Source organism: Neopsephotus bourkii, unplaced genomic scaffold (assembly GCF_033783945.1).
Source record: "Neopsephotus bourkii isolate Nb327-2 ecotype Australia unplaced genomic scaffold, CSIRO-AGI_Nbou_v1 NB_1820, whole genome shotgun sequence".
In the NCBI taxonomy this organism is placed as follows: domain Eukaryota; kingdom Metazoa; phylum Chordata; class Aves; order Psittaciformes; family Psittacidae; genus Neopsephotus; species Neopsephotus bourkii.
Window position 1 is genome coordinate 8,882,573 of NW_026902293.1, and position 24,971 is coordinate 8,907,543.

General features: G+C 38.6%; 1 protein-coding gene across 2 annotated transcripts in view; it reads right to left on the minus strand.

The window, feature by feature from the left end:
- Positions 1-232: 232 nt before the first annotated feature.
- The window catches only part of STAU2 (staufen double-stranded RNA binding protein 2), a 143,793-nt gene continuing 119,054 nt past the window's right edge, over positions 233-24,971 (minus strand). For both annotated transcript variants that reach the window (XM_061342983.1, XM_061342981.1), the window contains 2 exons: positions 2,177-2,265; positions 233-1,339 (listed from right to left, as the gene is read on the minus strand). In XM_061342983.1, the coding sequence (XP_061198967.1) occupies positions 1,246-1,339; positions 2,177-2,265 (183 nt within the window). In that variant the 3' untranslated portion in view covers positions 233-1,245. The remainder of the gene's footprint in view (positions 1,340-2,176; positions 2,266-24,971) is intronic.

The window sequence follows — 24,971 nt, forward strand, 5'->3', positions numbered from 1 at the left end:
TCTGCATTAGGTTTACATAAAATATCTGTAGTATGGATAAACAAATGACTTGAACTCCAGGATGACTGGTCTAACAGAGTAGGTTTGTAAAAGGTGGTGGCATGAGGAAAGGTAGGTTGAACCCTGGCTTTGGTGTGGTAGCCAGTCATTTATTAGTTTTTAATTGGCCTTTTTTCACTTCACTCTCTGACTTGTCTACCAGTGAATGATAAAGAAAGAGACGACACTGTCATTGTACACATGAACTGATGTGGTTTTACTGCATTTGACCACACACTTATAAGAAATATGCTGGTACAGAGTAGACACAGGTCTTCTCTCTGCTGCCACTCCTTTCATAAAAGAATTATCTTTACATCAACAGCTTTCCATCCTTTTCTTGGTAATGTTGCAGTCCTGCCTTTTGCTCTTGGTCCAAATGCAGAGACTAAAAACACTCAGTTGATGCAAACGGTGGGTTGATACAACACACAGAATGGGGTGTAGATGTGCTTCACACAACAGAGAGCAGAATTGAAGGGGAAAATGTTGCTTGGAGGCAAGACGCCTCTTTAATTGACTATGGCAAGGGAAATCAAATACCATATCTGCTTTTTCCTGGAGTATATCAAGACTGATCATAACTAACATCGTTCATGTTAAGCAAATACTTGTCATGATTTAAACTTCTGTTTGCATACAACTCTGAGTAGTGCATCTTAAGTCATACATATTCATATAGAATGAAGAATGCATAATGTTTGCATAAAAAGATAAGCTGTATGACTGTATGTGAAGACAACAAGTACAATTCTCACAGCACTGTCATTGGTTAATTTTAAAATATCCAAGCATCATTTTAAAAAAACAGTAAGCTGAACTTTACACTACGAAAAAATTGTATAACTGAGCCAATGCTGACTTGTTTTCCTCAATACTAATCGATTTTAAAGTTTCCCTTTTTTCTCTAACACTTTTTGCTAATTAGTTGTTATTTTGACCTCCAGTAACATGATCAGACTTCTTCTGCCTCTGGGCAATTGAGTTATGCTCTGATCTTGAGTTCTAAGGGAAATGTTCAATTTTATTTTCTTCCACAGTTGAATAAACAGTACCATGTATACTATCTCTTGTGTTAGAATAGTCTTGTCTTCACATAAGACTCAAATAATGGCATTAGTCATTCATTTCCTTGTACACATACACCCTATTGCGTGTTGACAGGTTTATAAGGATGCAGTGGCAGCCGTGGGTGCTGGGAAGCTCCTAGATGACAGCCTTTGAATCCTTGCAGTCCTGAGCAATGGTGCCTGAGTTAGTCTGTTTATTGTCTGCTTTCTCTCCCAGATGCTTGACTTGTCTGAAAGATTAATACATTAACAAGAGTGGTAAGGTCCAGGGTTGCACATCTTTAAGACATGTTTATTACCAGATGGCACATGAGATTCAGAGGTCACTGTGGAAGGTAACATTTTAAAGTGAAACTACAATATTTATGTTCAAATACTATGCTGATGAGATCATATGGAAAAATGTTTCTGATTAAATTAGTTTATAAATAGCCACAATATATCTATTGAAAATTCCAAATGCCACTTTTAGTCTTCTTTCTTTTATTCTATTACTTCTTAATTTATTTAGTAACACATGACTACCTTCTTACATAAACAGGTAGCAACTGGCAAAAAAGTCCATACTGTACAGACAATCTCACTTTCTTAAATAATTGAAAAGCCAGTGTGAAACCTGGTTCTATTGTCTACTACTTAAAGCTAATATTCCTCATTTTTTTAAGACCTGAAAGTAATTTTAACTTTTAAATTCTCTGGGCTAAAGCTCATCTTGCAGCCATAAGGACTTACTTGCAGATAGCTACCCCTATTTACAGGCAATATGATGTGATAAAACACATTTGACAAAAATCATGTTATGCTGATTACTCAAAATCCTTACAATGAAAAGAAAATCCTTTTCTTTCAGATTTCCATAGGAGGATGGACTGTCTCACAGCTCATTAGTAAACATCAGTAACGCTAAACCTGAAATCTTGTTTATCCTCTCAAATTGTCATAAACTACATAAATTCCAGAGGACATAGTTCTGAACAGGTTTAAAAGGTCAGCTAAGCTCTTAATTAGCATTCTTTATCTACCATGCCACACAGGCATTAAAATGCAGAGAATTAAATGGTACTTACTTTTCATGCGATCCATTTTCAACTTTCATAGCCCCTTCCACTGGATCCAGTCCTTGTTCTGAAAACTGTTTCAAGGCACTTAACGCTGCCTAAAATAAAAATGAGTTGTCAAAACCCCCACTGACACAACTGTATTAACGCCAAGTGAAGGTGTGTGTTTTGATATCCTGTATTTAAATAATTTCCTGTATATTGAAGCCAGTTAGGTTACAGAGCTAGTGGGGTGGGTACTTAATATAAATCTGTGTTCATGCATGACTTTGAGGATATCTTCTTTTTCCTGGGTATATGAGTAACTCACATTTGTGTTAATGCAAGCTTCATCACCTGCATAAAGTATAAGATATGCTTTTAGGATTCTTGCCTCTCTGGCCTGTCAAGACTCTCCAGCTTCTGCATGTGCTTTCCTAGGGCTCACGCTTTCCAGAGCTCCTATGGACAAACTCTTGTCTTCTAGATGGTTGCAGAAGGTGTGAGCAATGGGAAGAGGGTCAGCAGGAAACTACTGGCACTCCAAGACTGGATCTCGAATGCAGCAGACTGATGTCTTATGCATAGGTAGTGAAGTGTGCTAAACAGAATAAGCTAACATGGGATGATTATGGAGTATCAGCAATAGAAGAATGATCAATTTTCAGCTGACATTTTTCTTCAAAAGTGCATTCCTTATTGATCAGATTCTCTCTCATCTTTGTGAGTCCTGCTTTAGGACTCAAAATAGTTCTTCTCTCACTCCCAACCACTTTGACAAAAGAAAAAAAAATCTTTTTTTTTGTAATTAATTTAGCAAAAGTTGAGTATGAAAGTCTCAGACACCATGTGTCTGACTTTGAAAACACACCCAGCACAATAAAACAGTTAAGGTCAGTTCTATCTTGAAGGTGAAATGTCAAGCAGAACTGAAAAGAGGATTTTTCTCTTTAATCATTCTCACCTAGATGCATTCAGTATTAACCTGGGGGAAAAGAGGTAACTTTTCACTGACACTGTTACCTCAAGGAACATCTCATATACTGGAACAGACTGCAGGCCCTATGGCACTGGTCTTGACACAGAGGCAACAGCTGCTGTTTAGAAAATTGGAAGTTGCTTTCTTCTTCATTGTTGGGACAGAAAGAATGCATGTCTCTATCTTCACTTCCCTTACCTCTTGGAGAGCAGGGAATCTGTCCAGAACAGGAGCTGCCATTGTAACGAAGTACAAGATTTGCTTTTATACTAATTCTTTGTCTGGCTTCTTTCAACAGCTCCTTCCCTTGAAAGGTGTGTTTATACAACTTAAATATTATTAGACAATGTGTATTTTGGTGAGATGAATAACTGCAAAAATTGCTAGGCTGCCCTGAAATAAAAGACCAATTGTCCTAGATTTCTTTATAGTAATAACTAGCTGCTAAGACTGCAAAAGGTATTCTCACTGTTAACGTGTGAAGGTGGAATCATTCTAGTTCTTGAAGTTATTTTTTTTTTCTCTATCAAGCAAATCAAAAGCTAAACCTTTTATAAAGTGTCTTGGTAAACATCAGATTATCAGTGTTACTTGCCCATCTACTCTATCTTTACCATGTGTTTTGGGCTCCCTGTATTTGACAGCTAACCTGCTCCATACTTGCTTGTTTTTCCCATCTGTTGACATAATTTTCCCCTTCATCTTAAAATCTCTGCTGCCCACATCTTTCTTTTTATTCTTTTATTATGTTATGGATAAGGACTGAGTCTCAAATTCACCTCAATAACAGCTTCTCCTATCTTTCACTTTTATCACCTGTTCAGTACCCTAGTGAATGAATCCTCCCTTTCCTCATTTCTTCTGGTTTTCTTGGCATTTTGATATTTTGCATTTTTTATGAGACAGGTCTTTCTCTACCACCTCATATTGTCTCTTGTAGCTTTAGACATGCATTCTCAGCTCTCTTATAAGCTCTAACCACCCTCTCCCTTTCCATCCTTGATCTTGACTGCACAGCAAAATCACTGTTTGTTAAAACCAAATAATTTCTCCCAGTGGCAACAAGCATTTTCATCCACTCTCAACTTCTCTGTTTGTTCCAGTAACCTGGCACATTTCTTCATCCCAACTTCTCTCTTCTCTGTTTCTCCCTGGGGTCCTTTTCATCACAATGCCAGTGCTACTTATGTGAGGAAGGGGAGTGATTTGGGCTCCTATGCTTCCTTGCACAGGACTGCTTCTCTATTGTACTTTGGTTGGTTATGGGTTGGCAACCATGAGAGCAACACAATTCAATGGATAGGGACTGGCACACAAGAATCTTCTGTCTTCTTATGTGTATTTTTCCTGGTGCACATTAGCAAAACAATCAGGATCTCTTTTCTTGTTATGTATGGTAATCCAAAACCCATTACCAGGTAGCACTGCAAGGAAGCTGAGACATGTGCTTCTCCCACATAGTTTAACTACAATCTCATCTGTTTTTTAACACACCTTGTTTACTTTTTTCTATCCATTCTTAGCTTCCGGGTGTGATGTGTGAATTGTAAACTTGTTGTGGGAGAACTATTTGTTCAGGTTATTTGTTTGTACAGTGGCTTGGACAAAAAGGCCGTGATCATAGTTCGTAGGAAATAGAGCCAAGAAATATTTAATTCAATATTAGATCACAGGTTGATCATATGATATACAGAACAGCCTGATCTTGACCAGTGGTCACTGAAAATCCCACATTATCAAGAGATTAATTAGACCAACCCAAACTTCCTAATTCCCTTATAGAATTGCTCTGAATATGAGTTCACCTGTTATTTAGTCCTATTTTACTCATAGAACTGGCTATCACAAGGCATACCACATAAATTACAGAGAAGTTTTCAGTGTTGCTTTCCAGGAAAACTGCTTTGGAACTCCCTGGAGGACTATTAGCCACTATCCCAATAGAAACAGAGGGCATATCTTTTCTTCTAACAGGACGGGAAGTACCACTGTATAAAATAACAAACTCTGCCTATGGAACAATTAGAGGAAACATATAAAACAAAGGTATGATTCAAGGTGTTTAATAATAAGCATGTTTAATACCAACACAACATCCAAATCCTAAGCTTGTAACATGGCACAGTCTCGTTTCTCCATGTCACCCTTTTTTAAGCCATGCCCTTCCCAAACAAAAATGTGATACAAAAATAAGATCTCAGATGTATTGCATTTCTGAAATCACAGATCAGTGGAGTGAAGCTGCGGGAAAGCAGTCCTGTACCTGTATCCTTACTCTCTCAAACAGAGGTGTCAGGGTGTTTGTGTGAGCACTGTTGTAAAGTCAACCCTCTACAACATCCCTCACTGCCAGGTTTCTCACCTTTGATGCTCTGGAAGCTGATGGGATCTTCAAAAGCTTATGCTTCTCGCTACCAAGTCCCACTCCCCACATCTTCTGCTTCAGTCTCACATCTTTCCCAAGCCACTCCAGTGCACCCGTTTTTCCCCTCCCTACTATCCATCCCATAGCTCTGACTCCTTTTACAGCAGAGATGGTCACCTTTACTTCTTCATTTCAACTTCTCCCCCTATCCAGGCCCCTACATTTTTTTTTTCTGTTCTCCCACCCAGGACCCCCAGCTGCTCCCAGATCTAAACTTCCCTTCCCAAAGTCCTCCCAACTTCCTACATCCCACAGTCCCTCTTTATCTTCCAGTTTCCTAATGTGTTCCAGATCTATATGAAATCTAATTTCTTTTTCATGGAGCCATGTCTTTCTCTCCGTAAGATATCTGTGGGGGAAGCCTAAGTACTTATATCCCAACTTTTTCAACAACATTTGACTTCTGGGAAAGTTTCTTTCCTTTTTAAAATGTTCATTTGTGAGATGTAACTGAAGCAAAGTAGAAAAATGGTAGACAGAGCCTTGCACTGTTTTAAAAACTCCCCCTTTTCTTTCTCAATAGCCTGCTTATGTCTGGAAGGACCAGCAAAGCTGAGAGAAGCTGGTAAATTAGCGATACTTTGGACTTTATTAGGTGTCCTGAATGTTTCTCCTCTCCCCGTTGTGCCCCTAGACAGACATGAAGATGCTGGATACAGGAAGGAAGCTGGTAGCTGGGAGGCTGTGACCTGAATAGTCAGCAGAGTGTCACAGAGCCCAAGTAATCTGCAGTGAAGAAGAGTTACAAGCAGACATCGGGCTAATTTAATCCATGATTCAATTCTATTAGTCCCAACAGATTTACACCACTTGGCTTAAATATAACTTGAGAATGGAAGATAACTTAGGTTAAATGAAAAGGAAAGAATGGAACATTTGACAGTGAATCTGGTGAACAATTTCCTCTTTTAAAGGCTCAACACTTCCTTCCGTTGATATTTTTCTTACAATAGAGCATCTGCACAGATACAGAGAAATTTTTCTCTCCCCCAGAAGATTTTACAACTGTTTTGTGAGTGAAGCCCCATAGGTTACAGAACAGATGTCCTTACACATTTCTTGTATCAGTTGTTTTCTGTGTAGCTACAGCAGTGCCAAAAATACGATGCCAACAGGATGCACCTCACTGCTAGCTGTTTGTCTTGGCTGCCATTTCCATTATTAGTACATGTGTGTGTCAGGATGGGGATGGATGTTTCCAGTCATTTTTTTAGCTTTCCTTAAGTCAATTGGCAATTAGTAAATAGCATTGAAACTTGTGAATATTCTTCCTGTTTCTCACTCTGGGGATTAAGCGTCTTGCAATGACAATCTAGTAACATTAGATCATTCTTTTAGCAAGAACAGCATACAGGCACTACACTAGTCCATGTGCATTTAAGACCACATCCTCATGATAAAATGTTCGCATGTTTATTTTAGCACAGTATGTGGTTTGTGATTTTCCTCTTAAATCTATATTACGTTTCACATTATTCCATGAAGCTGAAAATCGTAAAAGTTTGTTGTTCTCTATGGCCCTTCCAGTTGACTTTACCAAGGAGGTCTGAGACAATCTTAATAAACACACTGCTTGATACTGTTAGTTTATTGGTGATACGTTTCCTAACACTGGTTTTCTAAGTACATAAAAAAGCATATTCAGCTTGACCTTAATCTGTGTTTTCTGAAGATGTACAACTATGTGCAGAAATAGTTCCTCTGCAAAACTGAATTAAGTCAGGGTCCAGAGTAGGTCATGAAGGAGAAGATTTTACTGTCTGTAGTAGCTGGGTCTTAGTTCAAGGTTGAGTTTGCAAAGTCAAGCAGCTCATTTTGGCCACATGCCATATACATGACCAAGTCTCAGTCTGTGCCTGAGAAAATGCTCGTATGTGAGGTTACAATGATAGACAGGTATAACTCTAGTCCTCAATAGCCAGCATTACAGTAAAGTTAATGCATGAACAAAACTGTTAACAAGTTAGCAATTGATACTCATTTGTTTTCTAAGCCAAGAGAAAAATGAACTCTTAATAAGGGAGGTTCTTCCCCTTTCCCTGACACTTGAGGCCTCAAAGACCAGTGTCATCTGTGCAATAACATTGCAGCAATGCAGTCTGCATCAGTAATAAGATGCACTTCATGATTTTTTAATATGTGGACTTAAATTTCACATATAAAGGCTACTGAAAAATCCCCAACAATGTCACAGCTGTAGAGGTGAGACTGAGGACTTAACTGTCTCAAAGCTGAGCAACTATTTAAACTTCTATGTCTTCAAAATTACCGTTCTTGGTGATTGTTTTTGCTTTCTTTTAATGAAGAATTTTTTGACCCAGCTTCCACCTGGCTTTCTTTCACTTGTCCACACCCAAAACTGCATGCGTACAGAAATACATAAAGGGAAGAGATATACAATTGTATAGACTTACATATATAAACACACACAAAGTAGCTCAAAGTTGACTCCTTACCATGTCCATTTAATTCTCTTGGAATTACCAGGTTGGATACGTACAAGTTAAACAAAACCCCACAGCTTCTATTGCAAAATAATGCACTGTATTGCAAGCAATAACTTTTGCTAGTTTTCACCACTTTCCTCACAATGTGCCATTCTCCCCAGTTGATTAGATTTTATGTGAACCAATGTTAACATCTATTTAAAAATAAAATTCAGAAAGGCTTTTCACACTGTACAATGTAAACCTTAATTAAATGACTTTAAGCCCTTTCCTCACACGGTTTATGATACGCTTGAAAAACACAGGGTTATAATCTGATTAATTTATGTAGTTTACATGGAAATAGCATTAATAGATTAATCTCTGCACAAAGGCATAGTCACCTGGTAGGGACTACAATTAAGGCTCCTGATTGCACCTGTCAAGAGAAGAGCTTGGAGGATAGAAGGACTCCACTATCTTCAAACAAAGAATGATGATTCACAGATGCAGTTTAGAACATGTCCCACGTAGTAGTTAATGCTACCCTCAGGCAACTCATGCAGCCAGAATTTAAATGACACACAATCCATGTACAGCCTGACCTTGCCAGCTTTCTAGGGGTAATCTTACAGTAAGGATTAACTGTTCTTGAACAATTTTTCCAATATATTAAGCAGAGCTTCTATCAACAACAGCATGCATGTTACCTTCTTCCACCTAGCTTTAGCAGACCTGTGTCCTCATTCCTGCATGCCTCTCAATAATCTAAGTGAATGGAGTGAAAGACACTATTCAACATAGAATTTTATTTCTGTAGGTTTTCATCTTCAACAATCTACTTAAGAGACTGTTTGATTAACAGTCGAAAGAGTCAAGTAGGCATAGCTTATTTTCACATGTGAACCAACACACTAGAATCTGACTGCCGTTCTTAGTATTACACAACAATTCTGCAATCCCAGTGATGTGGGGACTGAGGTGAGGTAGTATCTGCAAGCTTTTGGAAGTGTAGAGTCTAGGCAGATGGGTATTTGACTCCAGTGAAATGTTTGTGAAGCAGAGTTAAAGCCTTTCGCCCTCCTCTCTTTGGAGACACTGTAATTATGTTGTTTCAGTGGATCAGATGGGGTTTTAAGCAACCCTGGTCTATGGGGGGTTAGAACTAGATGTTCTTTAAGGTCCTTTTCAACCCAAACCATTCTATGACTGGCAGATTGTTCCTCAAAGCTCAAGACAGATTTGCATGATCAGATGGGGTGAGCCAGTTCTATTGCTTTAATGGTGATACAAGAATTTTTAGTCGTAAAGAGAGAAAACCATGCTGAAAAGCACCTAATTTTCAAAATAATTAAAAGGTATGGTTTTGTATGAAGAGTATTTCATAAATAATACTGGTTGTCAAACTGAATGAACTTAACGCTAATGCAAGAGATGGAGAGGTTAGTCTAGTTGCCACGTTTAGGTTCAGTTCTTATTTGTGGGTGGAATAAGAGGCGGAAGCATTGATAAAAGACTTGCACGGGGCTCTGACTGTACAGGACTGTTCTTAAACCTGTTACCTCCTCAGAATCCTCTCACTTCATGTATTCTCGACTCTGAGGAGCAACATTTTCAAGTGCTACCAAAATGCTGACTTTTGCCTCCATGACTATCTATGCTGTAAACCAGTAAATTGACACTTCTTCATCAACATCTCAAAAAAGCTTTCAGGTTCGGTGCCAATACCTATTGAGGTGTGTCTGCATCCTTTAATGGTGATGTGAGGTGTGGAAGTTTGGCTCCAGTATCAGCAGACAGCATTTAAGCTTAAATTAATCTTGCTTCTAATTTTACATCCTCAGACAAAAGCTGCTTAAACACTGACTTTCAGAAGGAGGTAGACATCTACATAGTATAGGTTCTTCCAATAAATAGAGATTTCCAAATGAGGTAATTTAGACAGCCAATTATTGCATGGGTTTAAGTCACACAAGAGGTTTAAGTCACACAATTGCGACAACACTCAAGCATGGTTGAGAAGCTGCAGCCAAACATTATAGGAGAATTTAAGAAACATGGCTTTAGACCTAAAACTGAAAACAGCAGAATGTATATCCTCAGGCAAAATCCTACACCAGCATGGAAGAAAGGCCGTGAATCACTGTCTCTTTCATCACTGATGGCTGGAAAATATCCTTGTCAGCTGTGTTCTCAGAACAATATAGGTTTTTTAATTATTTATTTATACGCATTTCTACACATCACTGCCATAGATTTGCAAGTCCATTGTCATTAACCATATTGCAGAAGACTTTGACCTCTGGAATTTTAATAAAAGGATTGAGGTTCTTGGCTATGTAAGAGTTCATGTTGACTTTAAAAATGCTGCAATAGACAATCCTCTCCATCTGTCTGACCTCCACAGTTCCATTCTGTTTTTAAAATCACTACTACAGCCATCACTTTATAGCTAGCAGTACATAAATGAGTTGAAGACCATATCATTCCCCACCAGGGAATGGGCTCTGACCAATATTAGCAGTGTAGATGTAGCCAGAACTCTTTTAACAAAACGCATGAGCCCTAGACTGAGTTGTATTTAAATAAGATACAAGCATTTTTTCTTCTTTCTTAGATAACTGCTCATGTAGAGTGGTTCAAAAAATTGTTATGAATTCTCAAAGATCCACACCAAATTAGTATACAACAAAGTTCAAACTATCAAGCACTACTCAATGCTTACTTCAACATGACTACGCTTCCACTTAGTGAACTGAACTTTTAAAACACGCTTACAAGTTTGGGGGCTTTTTTTTGCAAATACCTTTTTCTCCATGAGGCAAAATGGCACTAAAGACCAGAGGTTGTTTTATTATTCCTGCTTTTAAAGAGAAGGAAACTGAAGTGAAGAAGAGAGTGCATAAGCACATAAAGGGCTAGCCCAAGGTCAAGCAATAAAAGTAAGAATCAGTTTTACTAGCCTGTATGCATTTTATCATAGCCCAAGATAGAGTCTAAAACAAAAAAAGCTAAGCACTTTCTGTGACACAGTGGGGAAAAAGACTCCCTTTTAGGAAAAGAGGACAAGTATTTTTCTCCCCCAATGTTTTACAAAAATGCTTTTCTTTTTTTCTTTACAGCTCGACATGTTTCTGTTTCTAACGACCATACACTTTGCTTTAGACATGGGACTAATTTGTGAAATATCAGATTCCTTGGTTTTAGCAATTTTAAAATGAATGTTTGTTCTCTCATACCAAGACCATTAGCTTAGATTTTAAGTGCGTATCAGTCTAAACATGACTAGAAAGACAAAAAAAGTAAGATTACCCCTAATGTAAACGACTGCCCATTGGCTTCTTCAAGGAGCACATTATATAGCTGGAACAATGGGGAAGCTTTAGGCTGTAGATTCCTTCATTACAGCATCTGTAATGAAGCCCATGTACTAAATTGTATTGCATCTCTGCTCCTGTGTAACTCTACTCCTGTGGCCTGTATATCGGCATTCAGAGGAGGATACTTCCACCCCCAGAGCCCTAAAACCAATCCCCCCTCTTCATCTACCAAGTCTCATTTTACAAGCATGCATGTACATCCAACAAAGTTCCAAATCTAGATTGACAGCTAAAAGTGTTATATTTAGCATATATGGTATGTAATTAGTAATTTGAGTGTTTCCAAAAGGCAAAAGTTTTGATTCTGATCTCAGGGTATTTTTACACTGCATTAACTGGTATTTTTCTCCTAATTGAAGTTGATTTAAGTGAGATCAGAGTCAGGCCCAAGAGCTACAGGCTGAACTTCTCATCTGAAGTAGTTCGTAATGTAATTTTGCCCTTGCTAGCTGTTGATGGCTTGTCCTCATCCTATTTTAACCTACAACCATCAGCTCCTTTAATGGAAGTGTCTATAAAGATCTTCTCTAAAATATGCTTTTCCAGCACACTTAATGTCTTTTAATGTCTTTCCAATTAAATCCAGATGTGAAAAGCTTAAGGAACAGTTCTCAGGACTGAAAAAGATGACATAAATCTTGCAGCTGACAGAGATCCCACTGAGCTCAGTTGGGGAAACTCACAGAGGACTTCTTGTGGGCCAGAAAAGCTGCTGGGTATAAAGACAGATGTGTATACTCCTATTAAAAAAATTTAAATAAAAACTGACTCCTACAATGAGGTATCCACAGCTATCAGGGACATTACTAACTCAATCCCTCAATGTGCTGAGCACATCCTCTGTGGTACAGATTTCCCTCATCTTTTCGGGAAGTTTATCAGAGTTGAAGGGGGTCACATCTGTTCAGGAAAGAGCCCTTCACCTTTCAGAATTGCATCTTTTAAACCAGTGCAGGGGCTGATTCTGGAAAACACTGTCTGTCTTGGTCTCATACTGCTATCAACAGGCAGATAATGTACTCAGTAAAGCGAGGCACTGAATTTCTGCCCTCTCTCCTTTGCCTCCTCTGTAATCAGGTTAGCAGATTCAATTGTGGTTTCATTACAGAAAAGTCCCCAAATGTGCTATTAATTATAAATTCTTACCAATCTGATGGGAAACTGGGCATTCCTAGTGGCTGACTACCACTGCTGGGCAAGCACTGTTTGTGCAGCTGTCAATTCGGGGCTTATTTTGCTGTAATCACTTGTATATTCTCAGGATTTTTTTATTTTTTATTTTAACAACAGGAGATCATCTTATTTTGCCCCTCCCATACTGTAAATGTGGGCTCAGCTCAAGCCACGTCTTTCAGAGGGACAGAAAATAACCTACGCATAGCTTGTATTAAAGAAAGTATCTAAAGTGCCCCATGCACACAGCTTTAATACTTTCCTACCCTCCTGCTACTTACTCAATTATTTTCAAACTGGTAAATTTTCCAGACAGATCAATTACTTTAAAAAGCTAAATCCTTATGAGACACCAGAAAGAAAAAAAAGGGAACATGTTCCAAGACAGAAGAAAACCTCATTTCTAACTGAAGATTAAGTTGAGTCCATGTTCATCAGTGACAGGGACTTCAGTAGAGACAGTCTGGATAGTATTACTTAATTGCATTGCATTTTTCTAATTCCCAGAGAAAGGTTTTAGCACAGTTTGGTGTCGTGTCTGTATGGAAACTTGAAACTAGGTACCTGAATTAAAGGGCAATCTTACATACTCCAGTACAATAAGTGATCAAATAGGGGATCTGGACAATAGTGCAGTTGTAACACTGAAAGTGGTAGGCTCTTAAACACACACACAAGAGCTCCTGAAGATAAAATTCCTCCAGTTCTCAATTTGCTTTATTTTCCACAATGGCTAGCACTTTTCAAATTATTACTCCTGCAGGGCTGAAGGCTGCATCTGACTCCCACCAAAATCAGTGCTTCATGACCATCACTCAGGAGACACGAGGAATGCCCTTCCCTTGGAATGAGCCGCTGCCTCCACGAGGATCCCACTCTTGGCTAGCTCAGGGAATGAGCTCAAATCTCCTGTGCTTTGCTGCCAGGGACCACCAGGCCAGTTCTGATTTATAGCTTTTTCTTTGCAGTTTTATGATACAAGAATGTTCACTTGTAATTACAACAGCATTTTGTTGGCTCGCTGCCTTCACTTGGGTATTCACAACACCATATCCTTCATTCCAGCCTTTTTATGTCAAGGCCCAAAATTTGAGAAGAAAAGTACATCAGAAGTATTATGGAGATACTGCAGATCTTGCTACTCCTCAAAGAGGGGACGTGTTCATATTTGCTGGGGGGACATGTGACCAGCTGGGTAGGGCGCTGAACTAGGAATCAGGAAGAGAGCTAATCAAAATTCTTTCTCAGAACACTAAATCAGGAAACAAACCTTTTTATGAGAATATGTCAGTTTTGAGGAAAGGTTTTCTAGGTCTAGGATAGGTTCTCCAGTCAAAATATCACAGACTGGGCTTGACTATGTTTGGCGTGGCACATTCGTGTACTTGTTGGTTTTTCAGTATGAAAAAAAATTCAAGAGGTTAGACCCTAGTTCATTTCAAAGTGAATAAAAATACTTGAACATGATGGGGATTTGTGGGATAAAAAATCTGTTTCATTCATAAGACAGTGACTCTGCCACTAATCTGCTATGTGACCTTGGAGAACCATTTAGCTCATCATTTTCCAGGCATATATTTAGGTCATATGATATCAGGCAGTACATTTCCATCACTTCTGGTGTAAATTTGATTTTCTAACTTTTGGTCGAAGCGTATACTTCTTTGGAGGAAATCCCAGGTATTTTAGATACCATTTAACAGTTAACTGCCAAAAAAATTCCAAGTCTTTTAAACACAGAATAGTTCTGTGCTAGCTTAATTTATAGAGCCATATATGTCCCATTTAAAGTGGCTGTGATTAAGAAGAAACAATAAGCTTAGATTTTTCTACTAAATGAGAAAAGTTTAAAGCCGATAAAGTATCTAGGATTTTAGCTGGGAGATTAAATAAAGGGCACATTTGTTCCTGGTCACTGAATTTTCAACCTGGGTCTGTTGCTCCTGCTGTTAATCTTCTATACATTCTTTATTAGCTTATAGCATTCAGCAACCCCAGCTCTGAGTGTATGGAATTAGAGGTGAACTGCAAGAAAACATTATTTTTTGGGGAGAGCTAGTGTATGCCAACTGCCACATATTTTGACAGGATGTGGCAGCCAAAGAAGTTGATTTTTAAGAGGACTTCTTCCACAGACCTATTATAATTTTAGATTGGATGTATAAATTCCAACTTAGAGTTGGGATCTGAGGATACTGACAATATCTGAGAAACCTGGAAGATGCTGCTGAATCTGGTGGATAAAATGCAAGCTGTACTTTGTCTAGTCCCTTAGTACAGGAAAGACATCGAGCCTTATGCTTGGACTCAGCTTCTTATCTCAGGTATGAGAATACCTTCCAAGTGCCCCAAAGTTTGCCTTTATTATGCAACAAGAAGAAAAAAAGTCCTGGTTTTCTAGCAACAAATGGAAGCTATACTACCTCTGTCCCCCCATTCCTTTCCATGTTTATATGCATATTGTTAATAAAATATATTTTTCAAATAGAGTATTTTAACCTGCCTTTCTGTAATACAGGAGCAGTATCATGACCTCATTGTTTCTCCTTTTACCTCAAAATCCTGTAAGAGTATTTTGGTATTTCCTAAAGGTATCACCTAAAGGTGAAATAAAAACTAATCTGCGTTCAGTGACTCATCACTCTAGTGATTGAGTTAAACGACAGCATTGCAGAAAACTCTTGTAAAGCATATTTTCCCCCTGCCTAGTCCAGTGCTGCTATTTCACATACAATTTCAACAATTTCTTTAGCAAATGCATCTTGAGGTGAAGGATTAGCCTTCACCTAAAATCAGTACCAGCTGCCTTCCCGTTAATTGGTAGATACACTTTTTATTGGATGATTTTATATTTTACACTGCTTGCAGCTCCCCTTTTCAATGGAAAGGCCAAATCTACCCCCAGATTCAGCCTCTACTGCCATTTGCTTGTTGATTTAAGTAGGAACTGGCTGTGCGCACCTGGATTTGCTCTACAGCCATTAACTCCCACTTCTGGCTGCTACTGCAACACAGGTAGAAAGATAAAAAGAGTACTAACAATGTGGGATGGATCAGGCACTTTCAGTCATCTCCATGAATGGTGTCATACAGGCTTCTGTGGTAAGAACACTGAGTAGTATGTAGCTCAAAAAGTGCTTCAAGAGAGACATTAACAAGCAGGAACCAGATTTCCTTAAGAACTCTGACTTCTTAAATTCAGGAACCTCTCCAACTGGCAGCTCAGCAACGCAGATGAGACACTCCTTGACTCTGATTAACTGAGCTCTGTAACTATGGACCTGCTTTTCCTCCATTTACAGTTACAGTCAAAAATATAGATATATGTCCAACAGCTTTACTGAACAGCTGGCTTTTAGTCTGGAAGATCTGCTCACAGCTATTTTATCATTTCATCCTAGCCTCTAATATTAAAATCCATTAACCACAGCTGTCAAAAAGAGCTTATTCAAAATCTTGCTAGTGACAAAACAACCTGTCAGGGTTAGACTCAATAAAGAATTCAGGTGCTTACAAATTAGGCACTGTAAAATAGAAAATAGCATATCCCTGGAATAAAATCAAAAAGGTCTAAAGTTAAGCATTCAGTTTCTTTATTCCATGTTAAGAGAAGAGCCAGGTTTCTCTGAAGAACAACCCAAGAAAGCTACATGCTGAGTATGCATCTACCTGTAGGCAATGAGGTACTCCAAGCCCAGAGATGAACTCCTGCTCCACTTGAGTTCAGCTGCAAAGCCAGGATCGCACGCAGAGGACATGGCAGCTTGGTCAGCTAGTGTCTACAGATGCACAGACCTCTCCCCAAGACAGCTGGCTCTTACAGCTCTTTGACAGGCCTGAGCAGAGCTCCCTGTTTTCACTGAGAAGGTGAACACTGGTAAAGTGGATGGAGGTGAGATTTCCCTTTTTGTCAGTGGCACAGATGTGGGAACACTTGCCCAGCACACAAATGATACAAATTTTACATTTCTTAGCTTAAGGTCAACAAATCACACATCCTACATCCCAGGTGATGGTCTAACCTTCAGGTCAGTGACAGGGAAGATTCAGATACTGCAGAAGAAATAACATTCATGGGTGAAAGAAGAGTCCAAGGAAGAACCTGACTGCATAGGCTAATGATCACAACAGATACTGAGCTATCCCAAGGATCACCCCTATGCTCCCTAGATAATTTCTGTTGTTTATCTAATCGATACTTTAACGTTAAATTCAAAACCACAGAATCATAGAATAGTTAGGGTTGGAAAGGACCTTAAGATCACCTACTTCCAACCCCCTGCTGTGGGCAGGGACACTTCACACTAAACCATGTCATCCAAAAGTGACATAAAATGTCACTTTTATGATGAAGTGATGAAAGCAGGATCTGCAATCCAGTACTCTGCTTTTTGGTGGCTACTTCAGCTGGTAGGATGCAGTAATACTCCTCATGATTTCTCTATGTAATCCTGAGTATATTGAGTATATTAAGTTTTTGTTACACAGTGGCTCTGGTTATCTGGAAAGGTAGATAAATAGCTGTATTTGTATTTAGACAGTCTCCTGTGACAGGACATTACAAATACCTTAAGGCTGTGGAAGGAACAGAGTCTGACTTCGTGTTTCCTGAGTAGGTCTATGTTACTGTGTAAAACACAGAAACCAGTAGCAACTGCTCCAACCACAGCTAAGAATAAATAATTCAGGATGCTGTTATAGCTAATATTTTTCCATATGAGGCACGGTAATCAATATACATTTCTACCTTAATAAAAGATTTTATTAAGATAAATAATAATAATCCTTAACTACTCAAGCTCTCTTTATGCAAATGATTCCAATAAGCCTGATCATGTATGCAAACCCTATGTGAGAGTTTCCAGGATCATGCTACAAACAATTTTACTGTGCCATTATAGAGTAAATTTAAGTTTCCTAGAATCAGCACACTCAGAAATACTTAAATGGCAGTAGAGACTAAAAGATTATGCCCAGTCTGTTATCTCTAAGAATTTAATACTTTTAGCTGTCACATAAACAATACAATCATAGCATAAAGGAAATACTAGCTTTTTAAGGCTGCTACAAGAAGCAGAGAAAATACATTCATAACCATGAGTATTATACAGTAATATGCTTCAAGTACAAATAAGACCATGCTTGAGATAACTGTCATGCTATCAAGTTACAATAAAGAAAAGGAGAGGAGATCAGGCTTATTCTTTCCTTCACAATGAAATCAGTATAAACAAATCATATAATGTTTGGACAGCAAACTCCTGAAACAAAGAAACCTAGAAAATCTCTTAAAACCACCCACAGACTCCACATGCTGGTCTGTGATTATACAACTGGAGAAGATCATCCAAACTGCGATGTAAACCAACGTCAGTCTGCAAATGATAGTACTACAATGGTTCTAACAAAAAATAAAGCAAGTCCCTGGAACAGCCATCAGTAAAGGAATACTTTCATGTTCATCTAACCATTTTCCCCATAAATGAGAAATACTTTTTTAAAAACCTTAGAAAAAGAAGACAATCCCCATAGTGAGGATAGTAACTCTCTTGTGTGTCTTTACTAAACTGCAACACACATCCAGCTAAACAAAAATGACCCTGGCACCAACAAAAAAAGAGGCTTTCTAAGTCACCCCAGTGCCTATTGCATTTTAACATGCTCCTCTATGAAACCCATTTTGTCCTCGTTCTTTTATACATGGGAATATTCACTCTCATTTTTGGCAAGATAGCTGCCAAACAGCATATCCCTTTCTCCTGCGGACTACACTCAAAAAGCGAACATCAAATGCTGAAAACTTTTCAGTTCTTTCAGGAAAATGCAGTGTTTCTGTAGACCACATATCTACCTCAGAACTGAAGTTTTCCTCCTTGCCTGGCAGCCAAAAGCAAATTATTCTAAATCTCAACTCCCCCCCCAAACAAACAAATAAAGTGCCTGTCTAGAAGAGGTGTGAAAGAGCATGGTCAGTTCTCTGTCTTACAGATATCACCTTGATAGAATAAAGCTCTGTGTACTTCTTAGGTGAGGCTTCATGAGACACAAGACACATATATTATGGATGCTAAAGCAGTGGACTAACCCAGTTGCCCTGAAGGTGGAGTCTATGATCTACCAATTTTTGGCCTGTTTCTACTCAATTTATGATCCTAAATGGCTGAAAAATACTTTACTCAAATAAGAAGTTAGCATGCTCCCTATTGCCAATGCTGTGAAAAGCAATGGTGTTTCTTTCTTTCTAGCTATAAAGGAATTTGATCATTTGAACATGTATTTAGTGAGAAACTCACTTCATTAAAATCAACCACCCCTGCAAATTGGTTAATAATTTATATTTCCCTAACATTACTCTCATTTGCGTATTTAAGCCACAATTGACTGAACTGTAACTTGTTATCAACAATGGGTATTAATCATAGAAAAGAAAACAAAAGAAGCACTAGTGAACTGACAAAGCTGGTTAGTTTGCTCCAGTAAGAGTGCAACAATTAACAATACAGTGAATGAATATCAATCATTTGAATGCAGTAAAAAACCCTCTATATATAAGCAAAAGAAATGAAGAATGGTAGCTGACAAAAACTCAACAATCTTGGAGAAAACATCTAATCACTATTACACTTAACAGACTGTGTGAAAGAACACTTTATTAAGAAGATGGCCCAATAAAATTGTACTAAAATGAGTAAACTGTAATTCCTAACAAAATATCTTCTTCGGTATTCACACAAAGTTTGTTCCCTCATTAGCCATATATACTTCTTATATTTCTATATTGCCAAAATTTGATCTTTTCTAGGTCTTATTTATAGTACTGTGCCTGGCTAAAGCTGTGCTGCCAACATCAGTTTTACCAGCAGCTGAGCACTGAGTTAATAATGCAGTTTTCATGAACAGTACTTTTCAGGAAACATAAGAAAAAAGGTTTCTAGCTGCTTTTTGTGATCACTGGCTCTCGTGTTTTAACTCTTTCCATGGTTTCATGAAAGCTGGTCATATATGAAGAGCTGAAATAACGTCATTTTGCCTAATATTTTGATATTATTTTAAACATGCAATTTCAACTTATGTTTATAGCTGAATATAAATTATTATGAATTCTAAAAGAAAAACTGAAAATTAAAAAAAATTAAAAAAGAATTTAAAATTGCATGTTCAAAATGTAATTCCCACTCATCACTGGGGTAGGGTATGGGCAGGAAGGAGTTTTTAATAAATGGCTCAGAATTGTGCTCTGGTATTTTTGTATTGCAGTTACAAGTTCACAATATACATATACACTACATATTCTGATAAACAGCATGCTTACTTTGCTAATAATTTCTAAAAAGAGCAAACCCCTCCTTATAACAGCTGAGGTGGCCCAGATGTCACAAAAGCAGAATGCCTTTGCTATGCCAGGGAGGGGCAATCCTTCCCTTTGTGCAGGCACATGGATGTCTGATCCAGCACCAGCCCTTCACAAGCACACCGTGCCCAATGAGGTTTGGCAATGGGAGAGGGCAGGAGCACGTGCAGAACTGGTTCAATGAACAAAAGATGGAATTAATTTATTTGTTGTTGTACAGATTGCAAAGGAGTTTCAGACATCAGCTCCAGCCCCATGCCTCAGTCTCCTTGTAGCACCACAGTTCAGCTGCCCAGTTTCTCTGATTTGCCAACAGGATCAAGCACTAGCCTTGAGAAATTGACTCCATAAAGAATATGATGTGTACATGCCAACTAACAACTTACCAAGTAGTCAGAGTTGATTGTTTCTGTTGAACAGCAAAGTTTGGCAGGCAGAAGAGCTGCTGGCACTGTTTGGCTTGTGGGAAGATAACATTTTTTATTGTTGTCTCTGCAACAGCTCTTAATACACTGTTAGACTGTTAGAGTAAAAAGAGCAAGCTATAAAAAGCACTGATTTCTCCTAGAAAATAATGAAGCTTCTTCCTTATAAAGCGCTGTGGAAGGTCCCACCTGGTGGTGCTAGAAACTCCAGCCCTCTACTTTCCCAGCGAAGTGACAGCACAGAGCTCCTCAGTTCCTCACAACATTATTACTCTCTGTCCTTCATTCACGTTTCTCACCAGCTCCCCTCAGCAGTGAAAAATCAGTCATCACATCCATTTCATTGTTGCGTTGTTTCAGTCTGAGGTTGCATTGGCTATCTCTGGGCACCAAAGAGCTAAGCATGAGGTCTAACTGAAATGGAAGAAACAGGTTTTTGCCTCTAATATCCCATAACAGAAAAAAAAAAGGGTAAGCAAAGGGTGAGGTGATGTTTGAGATCAGACAGAAACTGATCTATGATCCTCATCGTGCAAATGAAGGACTCAGTCATGCAGTTTTCTCTTTGGAGAATGCTACCAGGCAGAAGTAACTTGACAGCTGTGCTCTCATAATAGCCAGTTTGGATTCCTGTAGTCTTTTCGGTCCTGTGCATTGTTTTATTACTTTGTATTTAGATGGCGAAAACTCCATGACCTGCGCTACACATCATTAAATCTACTAAATCTACCAACACACCTGTATCTACTAAATCTGCCAACAGAGAAGCTTACTCAGCCAGTGGAATTATTTGATGTGATCACTCACTACAAGGTGGGTTGAAAGCACAAACTTCTCTCAAGCCCACCACTGCAGAAACAACTGTAGCATTTTACTGATGTGGGCAGGACCCAAGTGAGTAAAGGCAATTTGCAGCTCACTTGAAAAATAAGTTATTTTTGAACAAAGTTCCTTTGTTCAGTTTTAACACATTTCTTGACTTGTATTACCCACTTCTTCCTTTCCCATTCCCAAGGAAGTTTCCATTAATCATCCCTCTAATGGAAACACTTGTGTCTGATCACTGAGGAGTGGACACAGGCATAGACTTGGGCATGCACTGAATAAGAAGCCCAAGGGAAGCTTAGCTGAAACGTTTGGGAAAGCAAGGATGCCTTTTTAAAATAAACTTTGTAGAGGTCAGCAGGACAGCAAGGGGTCAGCACCAGGCAGCCATTGGGTGGATGGCACAGGAGAAAGACAACAACACTTGTCATTAATTATATCTGTTGGAATGCTACACATTTCCCCCCCCAAGTGGTAGTACTCCAGACATCCAAGCACAATCTCTCCCACGTCCTACTCGACCCCAGGCAGGGCACATGCCAAGAAGCTTTCATACACGAGAAGCCAAGAAGTAGCTCATACGAGTGGAGGTTAAAGAATTTAAATTGTCCCTCCACTTGAAACATTTTCTCGCTAGCTTAAAGCCATCATGTCACAATTGTCTCTTCTACCAGAGAAATACATATTCTCTTTGAGCTAAATATGGCTAGATTTCTGCGCCCAGCCTCAAGCTAACAGAACTCTGTCTTTGGAGTGGAATAACTACTGGGAACTGGGCTGAATGGAACAAGAACTCCACTCCTAAAACTAGTCCTGCATGATTCTAATACCACATACCACTTTACCTGGGTCTAGACGTATCCTTCTCCTATAAATATTTATTTTCAAAATGCCTGCAAATGTCAGACGGCATCACTACAGAGAATGCTCTTGTATAACTTTGAACTATTCATATTTATAAAGGTAATTGTTCCATAACCAGTAGTATCCTTTACTTCAGTAAAATCCCCAAGAAATTGTTAATTGGAGAAGAAATGGCAGGCTAGTAATTCATGGATGGATTCATTCTCACTTAACCCTGAACTTGCCAAGGACATAATCAAAATTAATTGTCTGTTGTGAGCAGCCAGGAGACAGGTATCTTTGGAGCATAATTTATCCTATCCTAAATAAATAGGGGAGAGAAATAAACTTCTGAAAATGCTTCTTTTTTGTGCTTTCATTATAGAGCACCCCATAAAACTAGCCCAATCTAAAAGTGTTGTAGGTGTCTGAAAGGTACGAAAAATGTTTTAGTGACTACATAGTTTATGAGGAAACTTTGGATATTAGAATTCCAACATAGTAGTTACAATGCATAGTAGTTGTAAATCATGGAACAATATTAACTGGCCATGATGTGAAAATTCCTGCCCATTTCTGCAAAGTTACCTGAGATGTCTTAAAATCAGCTTCTGGCATTCTTTAGTGTATATGGAACAAAACAGCAGAATCAGCTGGGCAGGGGTTTCATAGTGGAGGAGAGTGGGGTGTCCCCTGTACGCTGCAGAACCTTGTCTTGCACTAATGGCACTAGACAAAACTTAGCAAAATTGATTTGGATATACTAAGCCTTGTTAATGGGTTCTAATTGTTAAGTGGGAAAGAAAAGAAAAGCCTAGGCTGGGGTCACTGAAGTACACTTCACGACTCTGTGGTTTAAGGAGAAATTCCTCTATGATGCAGGGGAACCCCCTACCCTAAATCCACCTCTTTTAGATTGCAGTAGAAAATAATATATCTTTTTGTGGAAAAGAAGGAGATCTGTAGAAAGACAGAATTCCACCAGTAGATAAAACAACAGACCGTGCCTGTGTTTTCATTTTTATGTTTCATCCAACAGGTAATATTCAAACTGAGCGTTACTGTCTGCCAGTTAGAGATCCAAGATGGGCTTTGAACTTAGAGCTTCAGAGCACAAGTTAAATCACCAAATTTTTTTGAGAGCTTTTATTTAACTTCTCTTTAGTTTTCAAGCTTTCATACAGTCATAAAACATGGGCAAAAATATGCTCACTCTACAAACAGAAAAATACTGTGGAAGGAACATATGCTGTGGTAAGACACAGTATCCACAGGAAAGTATTAATCATTTTATCACTGAAAAAAGGGAAAGCTACCCAATGCTGAAAAAGTAGTAGCAGTGTAAAAGTAACTTGTTAGGTGGATAAAGAACTCCAGAGTCACCCCATGATGTTTGTCACTCAGAGGTCTGTTCTTCAATTCCAGCCTTGAACAAGAGAGCTATGAATGGAGACCAAGTTACACATAAGAATTTTAAAAGCAACCCTTCCTGCCTTCCCCTCAGAAAACAACAGCAAACAAGAACAGTAATGGGCCTGGCTGTGTTGATTTAAACCATTTGCAAAATCGCAGTTCTCAGTTGTGCTTGTATTAACCAGAGACCGGATGCTAGGCTTCCTCTCTTATTTTGAGAAATTCATCATAGCTAGAAATTGCTTCTACAGGAGGTGGAGAGAAAGGCTTAAAACACAAGAATCCATTATTCAAAACTGCAAACAAAAGTGAAAGGAAGACCTCACCATATCATCAGATTCAGAAAGAACCACCCCAAATTCATTTTTCAGCTTTCATCTGAGACCTCATTATGAAAGCAAGTTGGTACCATCCCTGGGTACAATTTTTTCAGTTTAGCTGCTCTCCCTCTCTGGTAATGTGCATTGATTTTCCTGCTCTGTGCTGCTTGGACCAGCAATGAATGTTACAGGTTAGTGAGACTTCTGTTCCATAATTATAAACCACATATATTAATCAATTCATAAGCCAGAAGGGAATCTGATTTGGTCTAGTCTGTCCTCCCTTATGTCCTATTATAATAGTGCTGTCCTTGTGTGTTGACCAAAGAAATCCTATCCTGCTCCACAAAGTGTTAGAGACATTTAGGAGTCACTTTCCAAGAATAAACATTTTTCTGCTTAGAACTTTGTCGTCTGAATTTGCGTCCCTTCAAAATTTTGCTATTGGTTCTTATTATATCCTGCTCAGATAAAGAGTCCCTTAGGCAACAATAATTGCTATTTTGTAAGTATTTTGACAGACTCAAGTCAGCTCCCAGTTTTTTTCCTTTAGACATTACACCAAATGAACTTTCAAGTCTCCCAACAGAAGGGATTTTTCCCCACTTCCTCCAGAAAATACTTCTTTTGTGGCTGTTTTCTGAACTTACCTCAGTGTTTCCATATCCCTTTAAAAATGCTGTCATCAGGACTAGATGAATTCTTCCAGCATCAGCTTGACCAATGCCATATACAAGGATACGCCTTGTAACTCATAAATACTGTTACCCGTGATATTCGTGGTCAAGTAGTCTTATGGGAACTCTTATGTAGATGCTCATCTTATATGACCCCTGATCAGTTACTTACTTTTTGGCTAAAATTCTTTGTTCCATCAGTATGTTTTTGATCCCTTGCTCCTTGATGAATAATCGTGCAGTTAGCTGTGCCAGGATGTACTTTGTTGAATCAGCTGGGCTTACTATATTGTATTCTAGAATTTACCACCATGGAACACTCTGCTGGCCTTTATGCTACCAGCAAACATTACTAAGAGATGACTTTATGCTTACTTCCAGAACTTTGATGAACATACTGCATATAACCCAAGGCTGAAAACCGAAATTGTGTTTTATATATACAAATAAAGTGTTTATTTCTGTATAGTGTAGAGGAAGAGCAATAGAGTTTATCATATACTGGAACAGATTTCTCAGGATAACTCAGGAAATGCTGAATATATAATAAAAATAAAAGAGCAGGTCACATTTTTTGCCCTAGTCTGC